Genomic DNA, 19,509 nt, shown 5'->3' with positions numbered 1-19,509 from the left:
TTCTGGTTTTTCCTCTTACTTTCATTTATTCTCAAAAATTTATATTTAATTGATTTGCACTCATCTTTATTGTTTTCTTCTTTATCTTATTTTGCATTTATGTTTTCTTTCTAAGATGGAAATTTAGCTCACAGGCTTTTGAATTTTTTTTTTTTTTGCAATGAAGTCTTTAAGACAATACTTTATTTCCTAAGAAGTGCTTTTGATTTAACTCACACATTTTGATATGTTGTATAATATTATCATTCAAATTAAAAAAACATTTCAATTATTCTTGTGTTTTTTCTCTTTTGCCTTGGCTTACATAGATGTATATTGCTTAATTTCAAAAATTAGGCTATTTTCTCATTTTGGTTAATGTTCTCTAATTTTTTTTTTTTTTTTGTATAGCCAGCTCATGGTCTATATTGGTGAATGTTCCATTTTACCTGAAAAAATAAGTGTATTCAGGTTAAAACTGTTAATAGATATTTTTATGCCATTTTTTAACCTGCACATGTGCAGATTCACATTTAGTCAGAGACTTAAAAAGGATCCACATGAACCCATTTCTGGGTACTAGTGTGCTGCTAAAAGAAACTTAGAAACCTGAATGAAAAAATTTTTAATTGTCTTATTTACCATAGATAATTACATCTGTATTTTGAAATATGTTGGTTGAGATTCAATATTTTATAGTATATCATTATGAGTAATTCAACAAAAACTTTTGTTATATTTTTTCACTAAATTTTAATGGACAAATTTAAATATACCAGTCGCATTATACAATAATACAGTTAAATTATATAGAATGTTATAGTGTTTGACATCCATGCATAATGACATAATATAAAGAAGGAGTATTTCGTTTGTCACTTTCTTACTGTAATCAGGAGAAGCAATTCAAAGTAGAAAATAAAATATCAAATTTTAGGAATAATGTAATGAACACACAACTGAATACTTTGATTTTCTTTGTATACATTTCTACTGGGGATAATATCAGTATGAAAATTTTATATCATAAATGAGTTTGTGAAGCTGTGTCAGGTATGAATAATGCAAATGTATTAAAGTGTATATAATGCATTTGGAGATGACCTCTGATGCATACAGGGTGAGCACAGTCATCAGAAAACTGAGGAAGGGAATGTTTGTGGGAAACTGCGGTCCATGACCAGGATGGGAAGCTGGAAAGAAGTGTAGTGTGCTAAGCAGAAGAACTTTAATTCTATGTGGAACAGGAGAAGCAGCTGTCAATTTTGAGAGATCTGGAAATGGTGTGTAGGATTTACTGCAGAAGCAATAAAAGAGGTAAGAAAATGAGTTGAGATTATTGTTATGGAAATCCCACTAGGAAGAAATGACGAGTCACCTCTAGTAAGCCAGTACAAAGAGAGTAGATAGGACAGAATAAATCTGAGTCAAAATATGCAGGAAGCAAAATGAAGACGATTAAGGAGAAGGTAAGCTAGAACCAGATTCACATTAATGACTTGGCTTACTGTGGGATAGTGACCATGTTACCTGAGACAAACTGTCAACAGGACAAAGACACATTTTATGGGAAACATGATCACATCTTTTTGTATATTTTAAGTTTATGGCTCCTGGGTGATATTCTAGTAGCCACATCAAGTAAATGATGGAATATAGGGATTTGGATATTTTAAAAGGTTTTGAAAGTAGAAATTATGATTTTAGAGTCAGTTTATTCTACAAGAGAATCTCTGAGTATAAAATAAAATAATATTTCTATTTATATTTTTATCTTGTTCATTTTAGTTTCTACTTTGTATGTTTTATAATGTAAATGCTGTGTTAATCTAGTAGATATGAATATAATTTATCAAACAAATATGCATTTATTATACAAGCCAAAATACTGTGTCGAAAGGGTTGGGATAAATGTTTGAGACCCTGTTTACATCTGCAGTGCGGCCTTTTGGGTTAAGGGTTATAGAGAAACAAAATGAACCCTTGTATACCATCTAGTTAACTGTCAAGAAGGAAAATTTTAGCCAGGAATATGAGAAGTGATGGAAATAAGAAGACCAGAAAAGGAAATTGTCATGGAATTTTAGAAATCAGAAGACAGCTGGTCATAAATTCCAAATTTTTTAAAAAAGGTCAGCAAGGGAAGGGCCACAAAAATGGAACTGACAATTGGAATTGCCACTATGAAAGGGGTTGGGAATGTCAGAAAGAAAATGTAATTGTGAGGAAGGGAGTCAGATTTCAAAGAAAATGAGGTGAGAGGAAGTGAAGAGGATGTGAGTTTAGATTACATTAACAAGTAGCTTATTTTAAAGAGGATAGAGTAAGAGGTGATTTGGGGGAAGACAGGTTAAAGGCAAACTGTTTTCACTGGAAGAAAAGTATTGATTATTTGATATGCTTTTATGGTTGCAAGCCAAGGGGAAAGTACCAGTAGAGTAAGTGTGAAGACGCAGGGGAATGAAGGAAGGGTCAGCAATGGGGTGAAGTCCTCTCTGAGTGTATACACTCATTTTTGATGAATGGAAGATAGCCTGGCAATGGGAGACAAGACATAGAGGCTAAGGGTTGCCTCATGTGCAAGCGCTATTAAAACAAAAAGCTACCTGGTTAGATAGAAAGCAGTTAATTCCTGTGTTACATATATGAAGAGGTGCACCTCCAACAGAATGACACCAAAATATAACCTAAGAGGTAGGAGAATGTTTGGCCAAAAGGAGCTAAAAGAGAGTAAAACTAATGTTAGAATTAAATTCCCAAAGAGCCCACAATTGATTCCCTCCATTTAATTCTCACCACAGCAACCAGAAGGATCCTATTAAAACCTAAGATTCACCAGATCAGTTCTCTGCTCAAAGCCTTCCACAGGCTCCCATTTCTCTCTTCACAAAAGCCAAAGTTCTTTGCTGTGGCCCATGAAGACCTACGAAATCTCCATTTTGTTCCCACCCTTTTCCCTGTCCTATATGACTGGCCCGACCCTTCACTCACCTTGCCCTAGTTGTTTGTTGAAATCACCTGGCAGGAACTTCCTCCAGTTTATTTTCATGGCTGGTTTTGTAACCCGAAGTGCTTTCCCCAGATATCTGCATAACTCATTCTTACCCAAATACTGTTTTCTTGTGACCAATTGGTGTTAAATTGAACCCCACTACCACCACGCAGAATGCCCTTTATCTCCACCAAGCATGCTACAAAACTTTACCATTTTGTTTTGGGGTTTGCTTGTTTTTTTTCACAAGCACATACTCATGGCAGGATTTTGTGTGTATTTTTTTCACAGCTGTATCCTCACTGCTAAGAAAAATACCTGGCACATACCAGGAGCTCAGGATTATTTGTTGAATTCAGAAACATGTACAGAAAAAAGCACTTTATATTGCCCTAAACTCCAACTTTTGTTTACCTTTAGTCTGGAGACACATCATCAACGTTATGGGTTAGATTTAAAATATTCCCCCAAAGTATCTGTGTTCAGAGGCGGGGATTTGGGGTCATGAGGACTCTACTCTTTAGTAGATTTGTCCACTGATGAGTTCGTAGCTGGACATGCTGTTAGGAGGTAAAGGCTGGTGGGAGGAGGTGGGCCATGACGGGTGTGACCTGGAGGGGCACATTCCTGTCCTGGCTCCTCCACTCTCCCTTTATGCCATGCCATTTCTACTTCGGAGCCAGCCAACCATGCTCTGACATTTCTGAAGCCGTGAGCCAAGGTAAGCCTCTCCTTTAAGTTGGGTGTTTTGCAATTTTGTCCCAGTGAAGGGAAAGAGACGAATGCAATCATATTTTATATATTGTTAATAATATTGGTATTGTTTGCTCCGCGTCAAACACAGTTACATATATTATCTCATGTAATCCTTACATTGATTCTATGGTATCATCTATTATTTTCCGTTTTACAAATGAGGAAAGTGCAGCACAAATGAATGAGCAAGTCTGTGCTGGGTAGGAGCGAAAGAGTCCCAGCTCAGATATTCGTTCTCCAGGGCCCGCTCCCTTCAGGGTCACCCAGTACTAACTGTGCCTATTCTGTGCCCTGAAGTACAGTGATTCCAGATAGTAAAAACATTAGATATTTACTGAAACATGGCCTATGGCAGGCACATCCCTGGACGATCTGTAAAATCAAGTTAGAATGATACAGATTTTGAGTAATGAAATGTAATTCAGTAAGTGCACAAATATATTTGTACCTCTATGGAACAAAATATAATTTCCTTACTGGCTTTCTAAGATGCTGAAAGACCCTCAAAGACTATGTATGTATGATGATTATTAATACATATGTATGATTATTAAAATAATTATTAGCATAATTAGCAATTACTATGAGTGCCCAATTAAGCAGTTACTAAATTTCAGATACTATAGTAAGCAATTTAGATGGATCTTATTTAACTTCAAAACAATTCAATGGAATAGTAATTATTACTATTCCACTCTGTAGATGATGTCCCTGAGCCTTAGAAAGGCAAGCTAAGCCCAAGTAAAGTTCAGATCAATGGATCTCAGGTGGGGATGTAACCAGTTTAACCCTAGCGAGGAAACTTCCTTGCACGATAAGCGTGTCATGAAGAATCGTATGTTAAATCATGTTGAAACAGTTAGCTAGGAAAAACATTAATGTAAATCCCTCTTATCATACATCATGACAAATTCTGAGGGATCAAAGAAAAAATACACAGTGTTCAACCATGTAAGTAGTTGATAAAAATAAAAGTGGATATTTATCAAAGCACTTTCTGAGCCAAAGTAAAACAGAAGAATTGCAAATGAAGAGAATACTAGATCAGGCATTAAACAGTCTCCTTAATTCCACTTCTCTCTCCTTTACTGCCATAGTAGCTGCCATTTTCAATCTAGAGCTCTCTGTTTTCTGCTGAGATTAGCTCCCTTCTTAATTCAAGCACTCTGAATCTGTGGTTTAAGCTACAGATTTCTCCATTTTGCTTCCACTCTTTTTCATACATGTAGCAACTTCTAGAAATTTGTTAGTATCTCTCTTTATTGAGTTCTTTTTTTGTTGTGGGGCTTATGGCTTTGTAAATTTATTTACTGTTATTTAAATGGGATCGTACATCATTTTAAATTGGAAACATTTGTGAGAATATAGGGTTTGGGAGCATTATTAAATCATCAGATTTTAATATGCATAACCAATAGTCTTGGTTACAATTCGGCACAACACTTGGAAAGCAAATTTACAAGATATGCAAAAATGTCTATTACCACATAGTGATAACAGCAGAATAGCCTTGACTGTTTATTAAAATTTTACCCAATATTCTCCACATATTCTTTAACAAACTTAAATATAAAACAGTATGATCAATAGTTTTTCACTCCAGATTTCTTTGTTAATGTGAGAAAATATAAGCAGTTCAAGGGTAAGGCCAATGATATGCCATCTCTATAGCATATGTTATATCTGATAAAATGTGTTAGATTCTTTTAGAAAGATATATTGGAATCTTAGTTCCACTAAATTTGCATACAATTTAAAACAAAATAGTAATAGTGGGACAGTGGGACTGGAAACGCTTTATTCATTAAGAAAAATTCTGTATCATGTTATGTTTAATAAATCTACATAATATATTCTGTAAACTTCCAAGGGGAAAGATAAACTTATGAAATAGCAATAAGAACAGCCAGTTTAGAGAATACACACACACACAAACACAGAAACACACAAACACTGCAACAAAAATCGGAGTACTCACTCATTTTCATCTGCTGTCGTCTATTTCATACCATCACATCCACTTTTATCAGCAACGTGAAATATCATTTTCATAATTTTGTCTGCAGTTTCTGCTGAAGTGAGCGTTTCACTGAATAGAGAAAGTAAGGAAAATGAATAAAAATATTCAGAAAATGCAGCACCGGTAAAGTTTTCTATCTCGTTTTTTTTTACATGTTTTCTAAAATGATAGTGAGGTGTTTTTTTTGTTTTTTTGTTTTTCTTTTCTGGTACTGGGAATCAAACTCAGGACTTGCCTGGCAGGTGCGGCACCACTGAGCTAAATCCCTGGGCCCGTGAGGTGTTTTTTTTAGTACAATATTAAATTCAACATGAAAATTTATCTTAAAACTATGAAAATTTAATCTTTTTTATCTTTTTTCAAACTTACATGCTTTTATTTTTAAGTTGTAACACTAAATAACTCAAGTAGGTTCTTATAAGCAAGATGTTTGTGTTAATATAAGAATTCTGGACTCCTTGTGATGAATCCTCCTAGTAGTGCCATCAGGAGGGAACCTAACGGCTGTGGGTGGAGTTGAGTGGCACAGTGCTTTCTCAGCAGGCACAAGGCCCTGGGTTCAATCCCTAGCGTTGTGCATACATGCAAACAGAGAGTAATCTAAGGCATATTTCTTTTGCTCTGTGTATCTTCATCTCTAAACATTTCACACAAAAGCAAGTAAAGTATTTCTTCTATCTGAACAGTTTTTTTCCTACCAAACTCATAGTTTTATCTATGGAATTTGCTGTAAATATATAGTAAGAAGTGTAAATATATAGTATTCCACTGGGTAACAAAAATTCCTGTGGGTTTTAGAAAATGGTCTCTTGTATTCATTCATGATTCATTAAGTGGAGGGAGACATACTTTAAAGTGCTGTCAGAGCAAAAGGTCAGAATAAAATGTTCAATCGTTCTTCATTTTTTCTGATGTATGGCATCAAGTTTTAGTAGCCATGTCATATCACAAAACTTTCATTTGCATTTGTATTTGATTGCTTTGCATCTGTGAGCTGTTAAGATAAATTACTGCACAAAACTTTTTCATTTAGATTGGTTTGGAATACATACATCCCAGGTCATTTAATCAGGATATAATCCTGTATGGTCCATTCTCTACAAGTTGTGCTTGCTCTTTAAATAAATAGCATTTTGTGTTCGAACTTGGGTCTTTTGGCTGAGCAACATCCCCAGCATGCTTCCTCTCTTTTCTCTTTCCTTTTCTTTTTTCCTTTCCTTTCCTTTTCTTTCTGAGATAGGTCTCACAAAATTGCTAAGTTGCTCAGGTTGGGCTGGAACTTCTGATCCTCCTGCCTCAGCCTTCTACAGTACTGGGACTTCAGGTGTGCACCACCACACACAGTAGGAAATGCATACGTATCCTAGCTATGCCTTAATATTTTTGAGGAAAGGGGCCTATTTTAAAAAATGTATATTTTACTACTTATTAATTTTATAAAATGTTAAGTTTCAGTGTGATATTTTCATACATACCTATAACATAGTTAAAAGTAATTATTTTTCATGATTGGTGAAAATTTGCTTATTATTAGTTTAAGAAATTCCAGTCTACTGTCTACTTGGATGCTATAACATATTAAAAAGTTATATCGATCTTCTTGAGCCACATAATTTCAGGTGTTCTTGTCATTGTCTGGTCAGCTAATGCAGCAACCAAAGAATCAAAGAGGGAATACATTTCCTGTCCTCACCCTGAGTTCTAGGCAGAAGAGACTTAGTGCCAGTATTAGTGGACATCTTGTTCCCAGAGCATTTCTCCTTTCAATGTTACTATGGATGTGTCCCTGCTCAAGAATCAGGGCTTCTGAGGGACTTCGATTATGAGTTGAAGTAGATGGGGATGCAGGTGCTTTATATGGCAAGCATCGTACACTGAGACATATTCCATAGGTGATTTTGATAAAGGCTATGAGATGAATTGTTTATTTTGTTTTACATTCTATGTTTGAAGAGAAGGCTCATGGAGAGGCCATGTGACTGCTAGTTGTTGCTTATATTGTTATTTTCTTTATTATTTTTGTTACGATTATTGTCCTTATTATTACATTCATTTTAAATGTAATCAATAGGAGAGCAATATGCAAGTTTAAGTATTGGTATCTTATGATTTATCAGTAGCTGTTTCTAAATATTCCAAAATACTTTTCCTAAGGAAATATTACATTAGAGTGGTCACATATGAACAAACCCAGCCTCATACTTACTGCTTTAGTAAATATGTGCCTGGAAAACTGTATTTTATAGCATGAAATAAGCTTGGGGTTAATTTATTGCTAAGAAATTAGAGAAAATATACAGCTTGACCTCATCTTTTGTGCCTTTGTTTGTTCCAAATAAATAACTTTCACTATTGACTTTAATAATAAATGATTTTTGAGAAGGCAGGTATCTTTGAAATCCTTTGAGATACAAGGTTTAGATCCATAAATATTGGTTGTAGTCTTTTTTAAATAATAGTGTTCTAATCAATTGTCTAACTCATTTAGGATATTTCTACTCACAGATATTTTACACAAAACTTCAGAGTCAATCGTGCAAGCTATGACAGATGCATAGTAAAAGGAATCTCAGAATTATTAAATTGAAGATGAGAAAAAGTTCTGCTCTGGTTGCCCAGAGGTGTTTTACTTTCAGATGAGTCCCAGTCCGGGCATTCACATCCTCCACTGTGACTTGTGCAAGAATCAACTTCACAAGAAAGTTTCAAGGCAAAACATGAAGATGAAAACCTTTTTATCTGTCTTAGAATGTATGGAAAATAAATTATTTCCAAATAGAGCAGAAAATTTACATTGTTCTCTCTTCTTTGAATAGGTTATGTGGGTATGCAATTTATGTCGAAAGCAACAAGAAATCTTAACCAAATCTGGGGCATGGTTCTTTGGAAGTGGCCCTCAGCAGCCGAGTCAGGACGGAACCCTGAGTGACACAGCTACAGGTGCTGGCTCTGAGGCGCCCCGAGAAAAGAGAGCAAGACTGCAAGAGCGATCGCGGTCCCAGACACCACTGAGCACAGCAGCTGCCACCTCGCAGGATGCTGCTCCTCCAAGTGCAGCACAGGACAGGAGCACAGGGGTGGAGCCCTCCCCGAAGGCCCTGGGGCCTGAGCAGAAGCAGGCTTCCTCCAGGTGTAGGAGTGAACCTCCAAGAGAGAGGTAATAGTTCATTGGCACTGTCAGTGAAAGTCGAGGTCTTGCTTGCAGAGCAAACCCACTTTCAAACATGTAACTTCTACAAGGTGTGATTAAAATACAGTGAATGTTTAATTTAAAAATGGACATAGTAAAAGACACTGCCATGGATCCCTTTCAAAATATCCCACCTTGTCCTATTGTTCTTGCCACGTTCTGAAGCAGTTCTGGAAGTCCTCTTCTCTGAGTGTCTTTAGTTGTGTGCTGTTATGGCTGCCTAGTGTCCTCCATTCAAAATGTTTACCTTTCATGGTCATTTTGACTTTGGGGAAGAGCCAGAAGTCACATGGTGCCAGATCTGGAGAATATGAGGATGAGAACATACCACAATGTTTTTATTTGACAGAAATTCCTGGAAAAGATTGATCAATGAGGGTGATCAAAAAAATCCGATGAGTGTTTACATTTAAAAGATCATCACACCAAAAGACACATTTCACTATTGCCACACACTGCCATCTCAGAATACCCAAAATGCCTCCCCTTGTTTGGAACACACTTCTCCCATCATTCTTAGCACGGTATCTTTTACTGTAATAAGCTTTTTAAAAACTTAGATATTCACCTTATTTGTGGCTCACCCTCAGTTTAGGAGGAGTTCATGGAAGGCATGCTTCTCAGGCCCCATAAGGCGGGTAACACCTGGCCTCAGGCGATCCATGTCTAGAACACACCATCCCACAGCATACTATATTAAAAGTTTTTCTTTCCTGTCATGCGCAGATATAAACCTACATTAAATGATCCATTACTAACTGCCAATCTCCAATCCAGAAAAAGCTCTTAGATGGTCGTTCATTTATAGAATTAGTCCTGTAATTTAAAGTGCACTCTGGGTGACCCTGACCTATTGAAGTCTTCTTTGAGGATATTTCTTTTATGCTAAGCTCTGAGAAGTGACTAGGGAATTATTAGGAGGAGGGTATTCCTGGCATTTGCCCAGGTAGAAGGCAAAGGCTGAGAAAACTTCAGGAAGAATCCAGATGGAACGGATGACAACCTGCTTGTTTTCAGTTATTGGAGTTTCTTTCCTTTGTGTCTTGTGCACTGATCAATGGAAACAAAACAAAGTTAGAGGTGAGAAAATCATAATTAGTGGAGCATAGTAACCGAGACTGGAAAACTCCTTCCCTCTTTCACAAAGCATCTTCACAGATGGCGCTCCCTAAAATGTTCATAAGAACTCTCTATCTGCCCTTCAAGAAAAGTAAGCTGATTCAATGTAGACTCTACCATGAGCAACTCTGCCTTAACGAGTCAGCAAATGTTTGCCTGCAAACATCACACTCCCATGAGAAAGTGTGTTTGATAATGATTAGTGTATGATCATTTTGACCACTTCCACAGCAACCTCTCCCTTGCAGTTCTTTCAGATCCAAATCCCTTTCTTTCAAAGGGCCTGAATGATCTAAATGCCTTCCGCAGAACTCACTGTATTTCTGTTTTGTTTTCCTGTACCACGTGAAGCTCTGTGTGTTCTCTCCATCATCCTGAGACTGTGCTCATGCCCATCCCACAACATACTTTAGCAACTGAGTGTTTATCAATCCACAACAGAAACTGCTCGCTCTTCCCCACTTTGTGTTTTTCTTGATTTTCATTCGTGACTCTGCTTTTGGACTTCCAATCAGGGCCCTCCTTGGGGCCCTGAAAACGAGCCTTAGCGGCCTCTACTTTAATTACACATCAGATTATGTGAGTTCCGAATGCTTAGCCAAAGTCCCTACTTTTTGCAGTTTCTAGGCATAATTGCTAGAACTTCTCCAAATTAAGTGTACTTCGTGTACAGAGTACTGAAGGGTAGAAATAAATGGTATTTTATTGCATTCGAAGATTGCCAAGCCCTCAGCTTTTACTTTTATCATTGCCAGAGCCTTCCCACAGCATAGAGAGAAGAGTATAATTCAGACTGTTTCCTTCTTTTGGTCCCTATTCTGAAATGAGTGGTAGGGAGAGCAGGAGGAAGAATGAACTGACTTCAAGAATGTATTTATTATTTTAACTTGAGGGATTAAAAATGTAAGTTATGGTTAGCGATTGTTTCCTCACCAACTCCCCCAAAAGCCGATTTGGGTGTACATGATCAAGAGCAAAGTAATTTGTTCTACCATGGACAATGAACTATTAGAATTGGTTTCTGAAATGCACACACATGTATTTACATTCAGTTACAGTAAAAGACTGTTATACATGTTGTCGTATATATAGGGGGGCACAAAGTACATATTTGGTCTTGAGGTGATATGTCTATATTATCTTTTGCTACTATAGTATCTATTTTATTTTCATCTAAAACATTTTAAAGTCTTTGACAAGTAGGGGTTTGCTTAAACTCCACCTATTTAACTAATGATTTAATTAATTGATGATCTTTATGGATCTGGTGAAAATGCAAATTTTAAAATGTGGAAACAAGCTTTTAAATTCTGGAATACATATGATTAATGCAAGGGGCCAAAATTAAAAACCTAATCATTTATGCTGGTTTGATGTAGTTTTATCACCTTAATGTTTGATTAGACATCGACTTATACCTTGAAATAACTTAAGAGTGGAATGAAAAGAAAAGGCGTCCGGGTCTCAGCGCTGAGTTTCACCAACTCGCTTCCTCTGGCCTTCTCTGCGCACCACAGGAAGAAGGCGCCGGGGCCGTCGGAGCCGAGCGGCCGAGGGGCGCAGAGGGCCGAGCCGCGGAAGCGCGCGCCCAAGCCGCCAGCGCAGGCCGGGGACCGGGAGCGGCGCGAGGGCCGGCGGCTGGAGAAGGGGAGCTCGCAGGACCTGCCCGACGGGCCAGAGCAGCGCCAGGCCGGGTCCGCAGCGGACGACAACAGGCAGCGCCGGGAGGAGGAGTATCAGACCCGGTACCGCAGCGACCCGAACCTGGCGCGGTACCCGGTGAAGCCGCCGCCCGAGGAGCAGCAGATGCGCATGCACGCCCGGGTGTCCCGCGCGAGGCACGAGCGGCGGCACAGCGACGTGGCGCTACCGCGCACCGAGGCCGCCGAGCCCCCCGAGAGCGGGCCGGGCCCGCGCGCGCCCGCCGCCCCCGAGCGCGCCTCCGAGCCGCCCCCTTCCCGCGCCGCGCCCGCGCCTTCTGGCGCCCCGGAGCCCCGTGGCCCCGAGCCGCCGCGCAGGCAGGGCCGCCTGGAGCCCGGCGCCGCCGTACTGGTGCGTAAGGCCAAGCGCGAGAAGGTGGAGACCATGCTGCGTAACGACTCGTTAAGCTCCGACCAGTCCGAGTCCGTGAGGCCGTCGCCCCCGAAGCCACACCGCGCCAAGAGGAGCGGCAAGAAGCGGCAGATGTCGGTGAGCAGCTCGGAGGAAGAGGGCGTGTCCACGCCGGAGTACACCAGCTGCGACGACGCCGAGCTGGAGAGCGAGAGCGTCAGCGAGAAAGGTGAGCGCGCCGGGAGGAGGTGGGTGTGCACCAGACAGAGCTGCAAGTGCCAGGGTGGGAGAAGCAGGTGTGTGGGGCTGCTGAGTGCGTCTGTGTGCGCCAGGGAGAGAGAAAGCGCGCGCCTATTCACCTTTGCCAAGGTCAGCAGTGCATGCACTCCAGGTTTGGAGGGGTGTGTGTGTGTGTACCGGATTTGTAGGTGTGTGTGCGTGCCAGGGCAAGAGGTATGTGCGTGTGCCGAGGTCAGAGAAAGTGCCTGTGTCTCGGGTTTGGAGTTGTGGGTGTACCACGTGTGCCAGAGTGGGAAGTGTGCGTGAGGCTTGGAACGCTCACAAAGATGCAGCCAATGGAAGGTATTCGTTTTAATTAATTGGTGGGATTTAAACATAACCATGAGCTCCGAATTGACTTGGGAGAGTGACTTAGGAGAGATTTTGATTCCCGTCATTGTGGAAGATTACTGTATGCATTCTTATGTTTTTCAGGTAGCATTTTTAGAATTTCAGATTAAACTTTCATACAACTTATGAAGAAAGCACCTTTATGTCATGTAAGGTGTTTGTTATATATTGTGTTTTAGGTAGTAACTTTGAGATATGAAGTTCACATTTGAAAAGTTTTAGGAATGCAGTGTGATAGAATTGTTTTTCTAACTGAACTGTGCAATACTGTAGTCATGTGTAGCTGTTTATATCTAAATAAATTAAAATTAAATAAACAGATATTTAGTTCCTCAGTCCCACAAGCCACATTTCAGGTCCTCAAGAGGGATCATCACAGATAGTCCTAGGATTTGATAGAGCTGTTGTAGGAAGTACTTCAATTTGATACTAAAATTACACACTTGTTTTGAAAGTATTTCAAAAATATTTCTCATTTTGCTGCTATTCACTCAACTTTTAACTGACCAAAGTTCCAACTTTACTGGTGGTGGTCACTATCCATGTGGTAGTGTTGAGGCTCTTGGATAGTTCTTAATGAATTTGTATTTTGGAGAACTTTTTTTTTTTAAGTTTTGGCTTGCTTTATAATTACTGGGTTATATTACCAAAATATATGCTACATATGGTACAGTTTATTAAAAGTCACTGTTTCCTTCTCTCGCATCTCCAAACTGCTTGCATATCATGCACCTGTGTCTTCCCCAATGTGCAGTCTTCAATCACATGCTCTATATAGGAACGATTAAGAAAGCTTATTCTATCTTTATTATTACTGCAAACCAACGCGAGTATGTGTCTTTGGAATTTATGTACATAAGGTCAGTTTGGCTCCTTGAGTATGTCCTCTGATGACTTCTCTTCATAAGTGGCATACTGGCTATAGGCTTTTAAAGAGGCAGTTCATGGATATTCTCACTTCTGTTTTCCTCTAAAGTGATAAAGTAGATGTTGAATACAAATATAAATAGATGTGTGTTAACTGGTGTGCGGTTAACTCTTGACAAGGATAGATATGTGTATTTTCCTTGAAATAATTCTAAGCTAAATATTAAAATAAGTATTATAAATCACAGCAGGCATGGAATCAGGCAGAATGGACTCCTTAAGTTACATACACTAGGAATGCGTGATGGAAGAAAGCCTGACTGGGTCTGGGTGCATGGGAGGAGCTCGCTGTCTGTGTTGGGTATCTTCCTGGGTTTCCTCCTGGAGACTTGGGGGAATGTAGTCTTAGTCTTAGTCGGGGATGTACACAGTTTTGAAGCTCATGTTAATCCTCTTCAGCTGGGAACACAGGGGCATCACATATACATGTATCTGATACAGATAATCTTGTTTTCTCTTACCTTACTATTCATCTGATTCTCAGATTTCTGGAATATATTCCAGTCAAGACAGTTTTCCTAAATTAATATTTTAACCAATCCCATATCACTGCTTATGAAATGAAATATTAACTCTTATGAAATACCTCTTAATAATAATGTAGCACATTTTCCTATTTCAAGCATAATCAGAAATGCTGCCATCTGTAACATCTATCAGTAACTAGATTGCCAAACTCCACCATTGCAATCTTGGGGATGTCGTACCCCATGACACCGCACGTGATATTCAACCTCCTTCTGTAAGTCTTTCCCTGTTTTTAATTAGCGCGGTAGAGGTAAGAGGAACCACTTTGTAAGGTTGTTGAGTGGTTTGGATGAGATGCTGCACAGAGTGTTAAATAAGCATTATTCCCGTCTTGCGTTTGCCTGTAGTGTCAATCTCATGGATATTTAAGATTGCTGTGAGTGTGAGATAGCCACCGTAACTATCAAAGAAGAGTAAATACCTCCTGTAGTCTCCAATGGGATGAGAATGGAAAGGATGATCTGAGAACAGATCTCTTAGGAAACAGTGGATGCCATACATGAGTTTCAGGAGCGGAGGTGATCACCCTATGGTATATAGGAACAATTTTAAAGGGACGGTGGAAGATAAAAGTCAAGGTTGAATATATCCCAGGCATTTTCTTGTTCCATTTATCGGTTACACACATAAAGTTAAACATTTAACTTAATATCTGGGATATTATAATCACTTAATATGTTACCAACATTCTTATCACTGATAACTGTTATTTTTATTTTACTAATATGCTGTGTTGGTTCTTTAAATTTATTAGCAACTATGAATTTTGTGCTATCTGTGAATATACTCACTTTGAAAAAGATAAATATGTTCCCTTTCCTTGCAGAGCTTACGTTGTGTTGGGAGAAAAAAAAATAATTACACAATAAAATATAATTTAATGAATGCTTCAAAGGGACATTTCTCCCTGGTATATTGATAAAATTTTACTCTGTTCAATCAGCTACTTAACAAAAATTGATAACTCAGTGAAAGTAGCCTCTGAAAGATGACACGGCCTTTATATTCAGTATAATCTAGTCCACTGACTCACACATACATACTTACACTCACATACACACAGATTAACAGTAAACTCTGTACACTGGGGTTATCTAAAAATTAAAGTCAACTACTACATGTTTTAAAGTAAATGCTGTCCATATTGCTACTGTCAAGTAAAAAAAAATTGTACTTCTCTGGTCTCTTATTTAATAAATATTAAGTAATATCAGTTTCTCTACGCAGAAGAAAAACAGATACCAGTGAACTAATATGATAAGAATTTGTAAGATACCAGCTGAATTTAAATGAAATGTGTAATATAACCCACTGAGAGAACTAGTAGAGATTTGTGCCTCTGAGGCATTGAGTGAAGAGGTCTATGAGGAAAGAGGCAATTATGGTGGTGATATTGAGGATAGAAAGAAATGGTACCCATTCTGGGAAGAAACATAGAGATGTTGCTGTCTTATTCCACTTATACTTACAAAGAATTTAATGTGTAAGTCCTAAGCCAGAAGGATTTGAAGAGGAGACATTGGATAATAGCATGTCCTTATTTGTCTAGTCCTTGTTGATTTTGCGTTAACTAAATAACACAACACAAATCAATTATGACTGAACTTCTCCCTTTCCTGCTGCCTCTTTCTTTCTGGTTTTGGAGATTGACTGAGGGCCTCATGCAGACCAAGTATGCACTTGAGGCGGAGCCAACTCCCAGCCACTGCCTTTGAACTTGTAAAGTACTTGACGAATGGCTTCTGAGGTCAACCTGTGCAACAGGGACGTATTGGTTGGCTTGCAATTGTTATTGGTAGGAAGTGTTTAGCAGTCTTTTTTGGAGCATGTGGTATCTGGATTAGCCTAAGAAATGATCCTGCAATGGTACGAAATGATGAGTAGTTGAAAAGCAAGGCTGAGGACTCTAATTAGTAGTGAGTGTGAAAAAAACAGTATCACTGGACTCCATCTAGGTCATGGGCAAGATGAACAATTGACTATTGAGCCTGAGAATCCAACAGTTCTATCACTGGGGAATCAAGAAAACAAGTTGGGAATTCAGTTATTAAATTCTTTTAGTGTAACTTATTCATACAGTTCTTTATGTAATGCTCTTGTCCTTCAATGAAAAGTACTGGGAGTACCCTCTTTGGCCTGCATCAGTGCAGTGCCTGGTGCTCACACAATAGCTTATAATTTGGATGTTATTGACTTCTCTTTCTTGAGATCAAAAACAATTTTGATATCCTTTTAACAATTCTAATGGTTTTTCTTCTAACCTTAAGACTGTTTGGAGTTCAAAAATTTGGTTATCATTCATTTCCTTATGTATTAATTCACATAATAAATGTTTCCATGAATGTAATGATCTAGAGGTACAGTGATTAGATAGGTAGGTAGGTAGATAGATAGAAAGAAAAAGATACATGGGAGAGGAAGGGAGGGAAGAAGGGAGGGAGGGAGGGGGAGGAGAGAGAGAGAGAGAGAGAGAGAGAGAGAGAGAGAGAGAGAGAGAGAGAGAGACTGACTCATGGTTCCTCATGGTATTTCCAGTTGGCTAGCCAGAACACTCTGACAGAGAAATAGGATGTCTCCAGATGAAATCGGGCTCTATAGTAAAAATTTGGTTACAAACATTTAGAAAATCATGACTTTTAAACAATTACAACTTAAAAGAGATTTTCTCTTCATATGACTATCAGATATAAGGATCTGTTTTTCTTACTCCATGAAACCTCAATAAAAACTCATAAAAGGAGGCTGCCTATAAGCTAATAAGGTATTTATTGTGTTAGCTTTCCCTTGTTGAGAAAATCAGCTTACAAGAGGGATTTATTTTGGCTCCTGGTTGTAGAAGCTTCCTCTGTGGTCGCTTGGCTTCATTGTTTCTGGGTCTGTGCCTCAGTGGAGCATCATGGGAGAGAGGATGTGGCTGCGGAAAGCTACTCACCTCATGGTGCCTTGGCACGAGATAGAATGAGAGGGAAGGAAGGGGACAGCGTCCCAGACAACCCTTTCAAGTGTGTGGCATCTGTGCCAGTTTATCTCCCTGTCAACTGGATAGATTTGAGACTCCTGGAGAGGTGCTTGGACCACAAGGGTGCTGTACTCCTCAGTGGATTAATCCACCGACGCAAATAGTAGCTGAATGTGGAGTTAGGAGGTGGGGCCCAGCTGGAACAGGAGAGTCATTGGCTTTCTGCCTCAGAGGAGCTCTTCCCCTATGTCTGCCTCCCTGCCTCCGTGAACCCAGCCGCTTTGCTCCACCATGACCTTCTGCCATGATGTTTCTGCCTCTCAGCCAGCTGACCATGAGTTATGTGGTGTCATTGACTTGGTGAGGAAAGATTGTGTCTTCTTTCAGCCATAAAAAGGAGTCATTCAAAATTGAAAATAAATTTTAAATTCTTAAAAGAAAGTCACGGTCCAAATATGGAGTGAAGCAAAAATGTGACATGATTTCAAATCACTGTTACAGCCCTTTAAACTTGAATCCCAAGTCTATTTCCCTCTGCGGGAACAAGTACCCTGGCAGTGCATCTTTAGAAAAAGAAGTTCAATCCTTAGATAGCAGTTGTTTTTACTTAATTCTAGAATATTCACTTGTATTAGTGTGATAAAGCTGCTAATTGGTTTTTCCATTGTAAGAATAAATCCTCTTCTATACCGGACAGTTATATGTGCTTACACAATTGAATATAAATCTTGTATCCATGTCAAAATAAAAATAAAACTGACAGACATGGTCATCGAAGAGTTTTGGAGAAGGAAGTGATAGTGGGATAGATAAACATGTGAATATTCTAAAGTGTTCAAGTGTTAAAGATTCCATTCAAATTTTAAGTCAAGAAACAGTATATTAAGTATATTTGAATAAGTTATTGTATAAAGAAGAAAAAGGCTAGGTGTGTACCTCAGTGGTAGAGTATGAGCTTAGATGTGCAAGGCCCTGGGTTTAATCCCTGGCACCCAATAAAATAAATTAAAATAAAGAAAGAAGGAAGAAAGGAAAGGAAAGGAAGAAAGGAAGGAAGGAAACAATCAACAAACTAACAAATGAACTATTGGCTTTGGAAAGCAAAGTGATGTAAATAAAGCGAACTAATGTTTCCTCTTGAATTGATTTTAGCCTTAGATAATATCTTAAGATTAGAAACCAATAGATAAGATCCCAAATGAAACAGTCCATATTTAGAAGCAAATTGGTGTTTTCCATCTGGAGGACGAATACTGTACAATAAATATTTAAAAATAAGATTGAGAAGTGGAATTGACAGTGTGGGTAGAAGGGTAATGTAGCTATTTATCATCACAGGAGCTTACTTATTTTATTTTTTATTGTATGCACGAGTTAATGTGATACCTATTATAATAGAAAACATTCTATTTGATACCTTTTTATTAAGATGCAAGTAAACTTTGGTATGACAAATGACAGTTTTGTTGTTTTTAGGGGCCTTTCATAAGTGGCATTTTAGTAATCAGAATCTCAAAACAGTAGTAGGTCTACATGAAATCATAACAGCATTGGCTTCTCTTTTTATATTAATCTTTGTTTAATTTCTCTTTATACATTAACCTTTCATCTGGTTCCTACTATATGCAGCCACTTTCCTGGCTTTGTAGATATATTTATTAGACCATCATGCCTCCAATTAGTAGTTCTTTCAGTGGAGCCCACTGTATTTATTTATTTTGTGCTTTCCCCTTTTATGTACTTTGGCTCCTTCCCCACCCAGGTGGGTGAACACAAGCTTTGTGACTTCTACTTCCACATCTCCACCTTTACACCAAGTACTTTCTCTAGCCTCTTCTATAATTTACCCTTTCAAACTAAGCAGAGGAAAAAGATTACTATAGGACAGCAATTAGGCAATTGGACAGACTGATATTTAGCAATAATGTCCAGTTTTTATGTTGCTTGGTTTTCCTTGACATTACAAATGATGGGGATATGAATAGGCTGTGTGAAAGAGGCCTTGCTGTCTGGCAGTGTTGAGGGGTAGATAAATTTAATTCTCTCTCAACCACTGCAAAGGAGACACATGATTTCAGGGTTAGATGTTTTGAGACACAGAGGCAAAGTTTGAGATCTACTTTGTTCTTACAGTGGAATGTACATTAGCTGTTGTAATCATCTCTCCAATTTAAATCTTGGGAAAAGATTTAAAAGCATAAATATACCCCAAGAACTCCACCAAAAGTCTTCTAGATTTAATAACCAAATTCAGTAGAATAGCTGGATAAAAGGTCAACACACAAAAATCAGTAGTTTTCCTCTACACGAAAAATAGACTCACTGAGACAGAAATAGGGCAAACAAATTGTGTTTCT

General features: G+C 38.5%; 1 protein-coding gene across 1 annotated transcript in view; it reads left to right on the top strand.

Annotated features, from left to right (window-relative positions):
• Window positions 1-12,041: 12,041 nt before the first annotated feature.
• LOC101706220 (regulating synaptic membrane exocytosis protein 1) overlaps window positions 12,042-19,509 on the top strand; it is a 137,862-nt gene continuing 130,394 nt past the window's right edge. The window contains 1 exon segment of the mRNA XM_087205128.1: window positions 12,042-12,337. Within this exon segment, the coding sequence (XP_087061254.1) occupies window positions 12,142-12,337 (196 nt within the window). The 5' untranslated portion in view covers window positions 12,042-12,141.

This window comes from Heterocephalus glaber, unplaced genomic scaffold (assembly GCF_053883595.1).
Source record: "Heterocephalus glaber isolate CG9 unplaced genomic scaffold, H.glaber_assembly_v1.0 deba00000594, whole genome shotgun sequence".
Taxonomy (NCBI): domain Eukaryota; kingdom Metazoa; phylum Chordata; class Mammalia; order Rodentia; family Bathyergidae; genus Heterocephalus; species Heterocephalus glaber.
The sequence above is the reverse complement of the archived record's forward strand: the minus strand, read 5'-3'. Positions and strand labels throughout refer to the sequence as shown.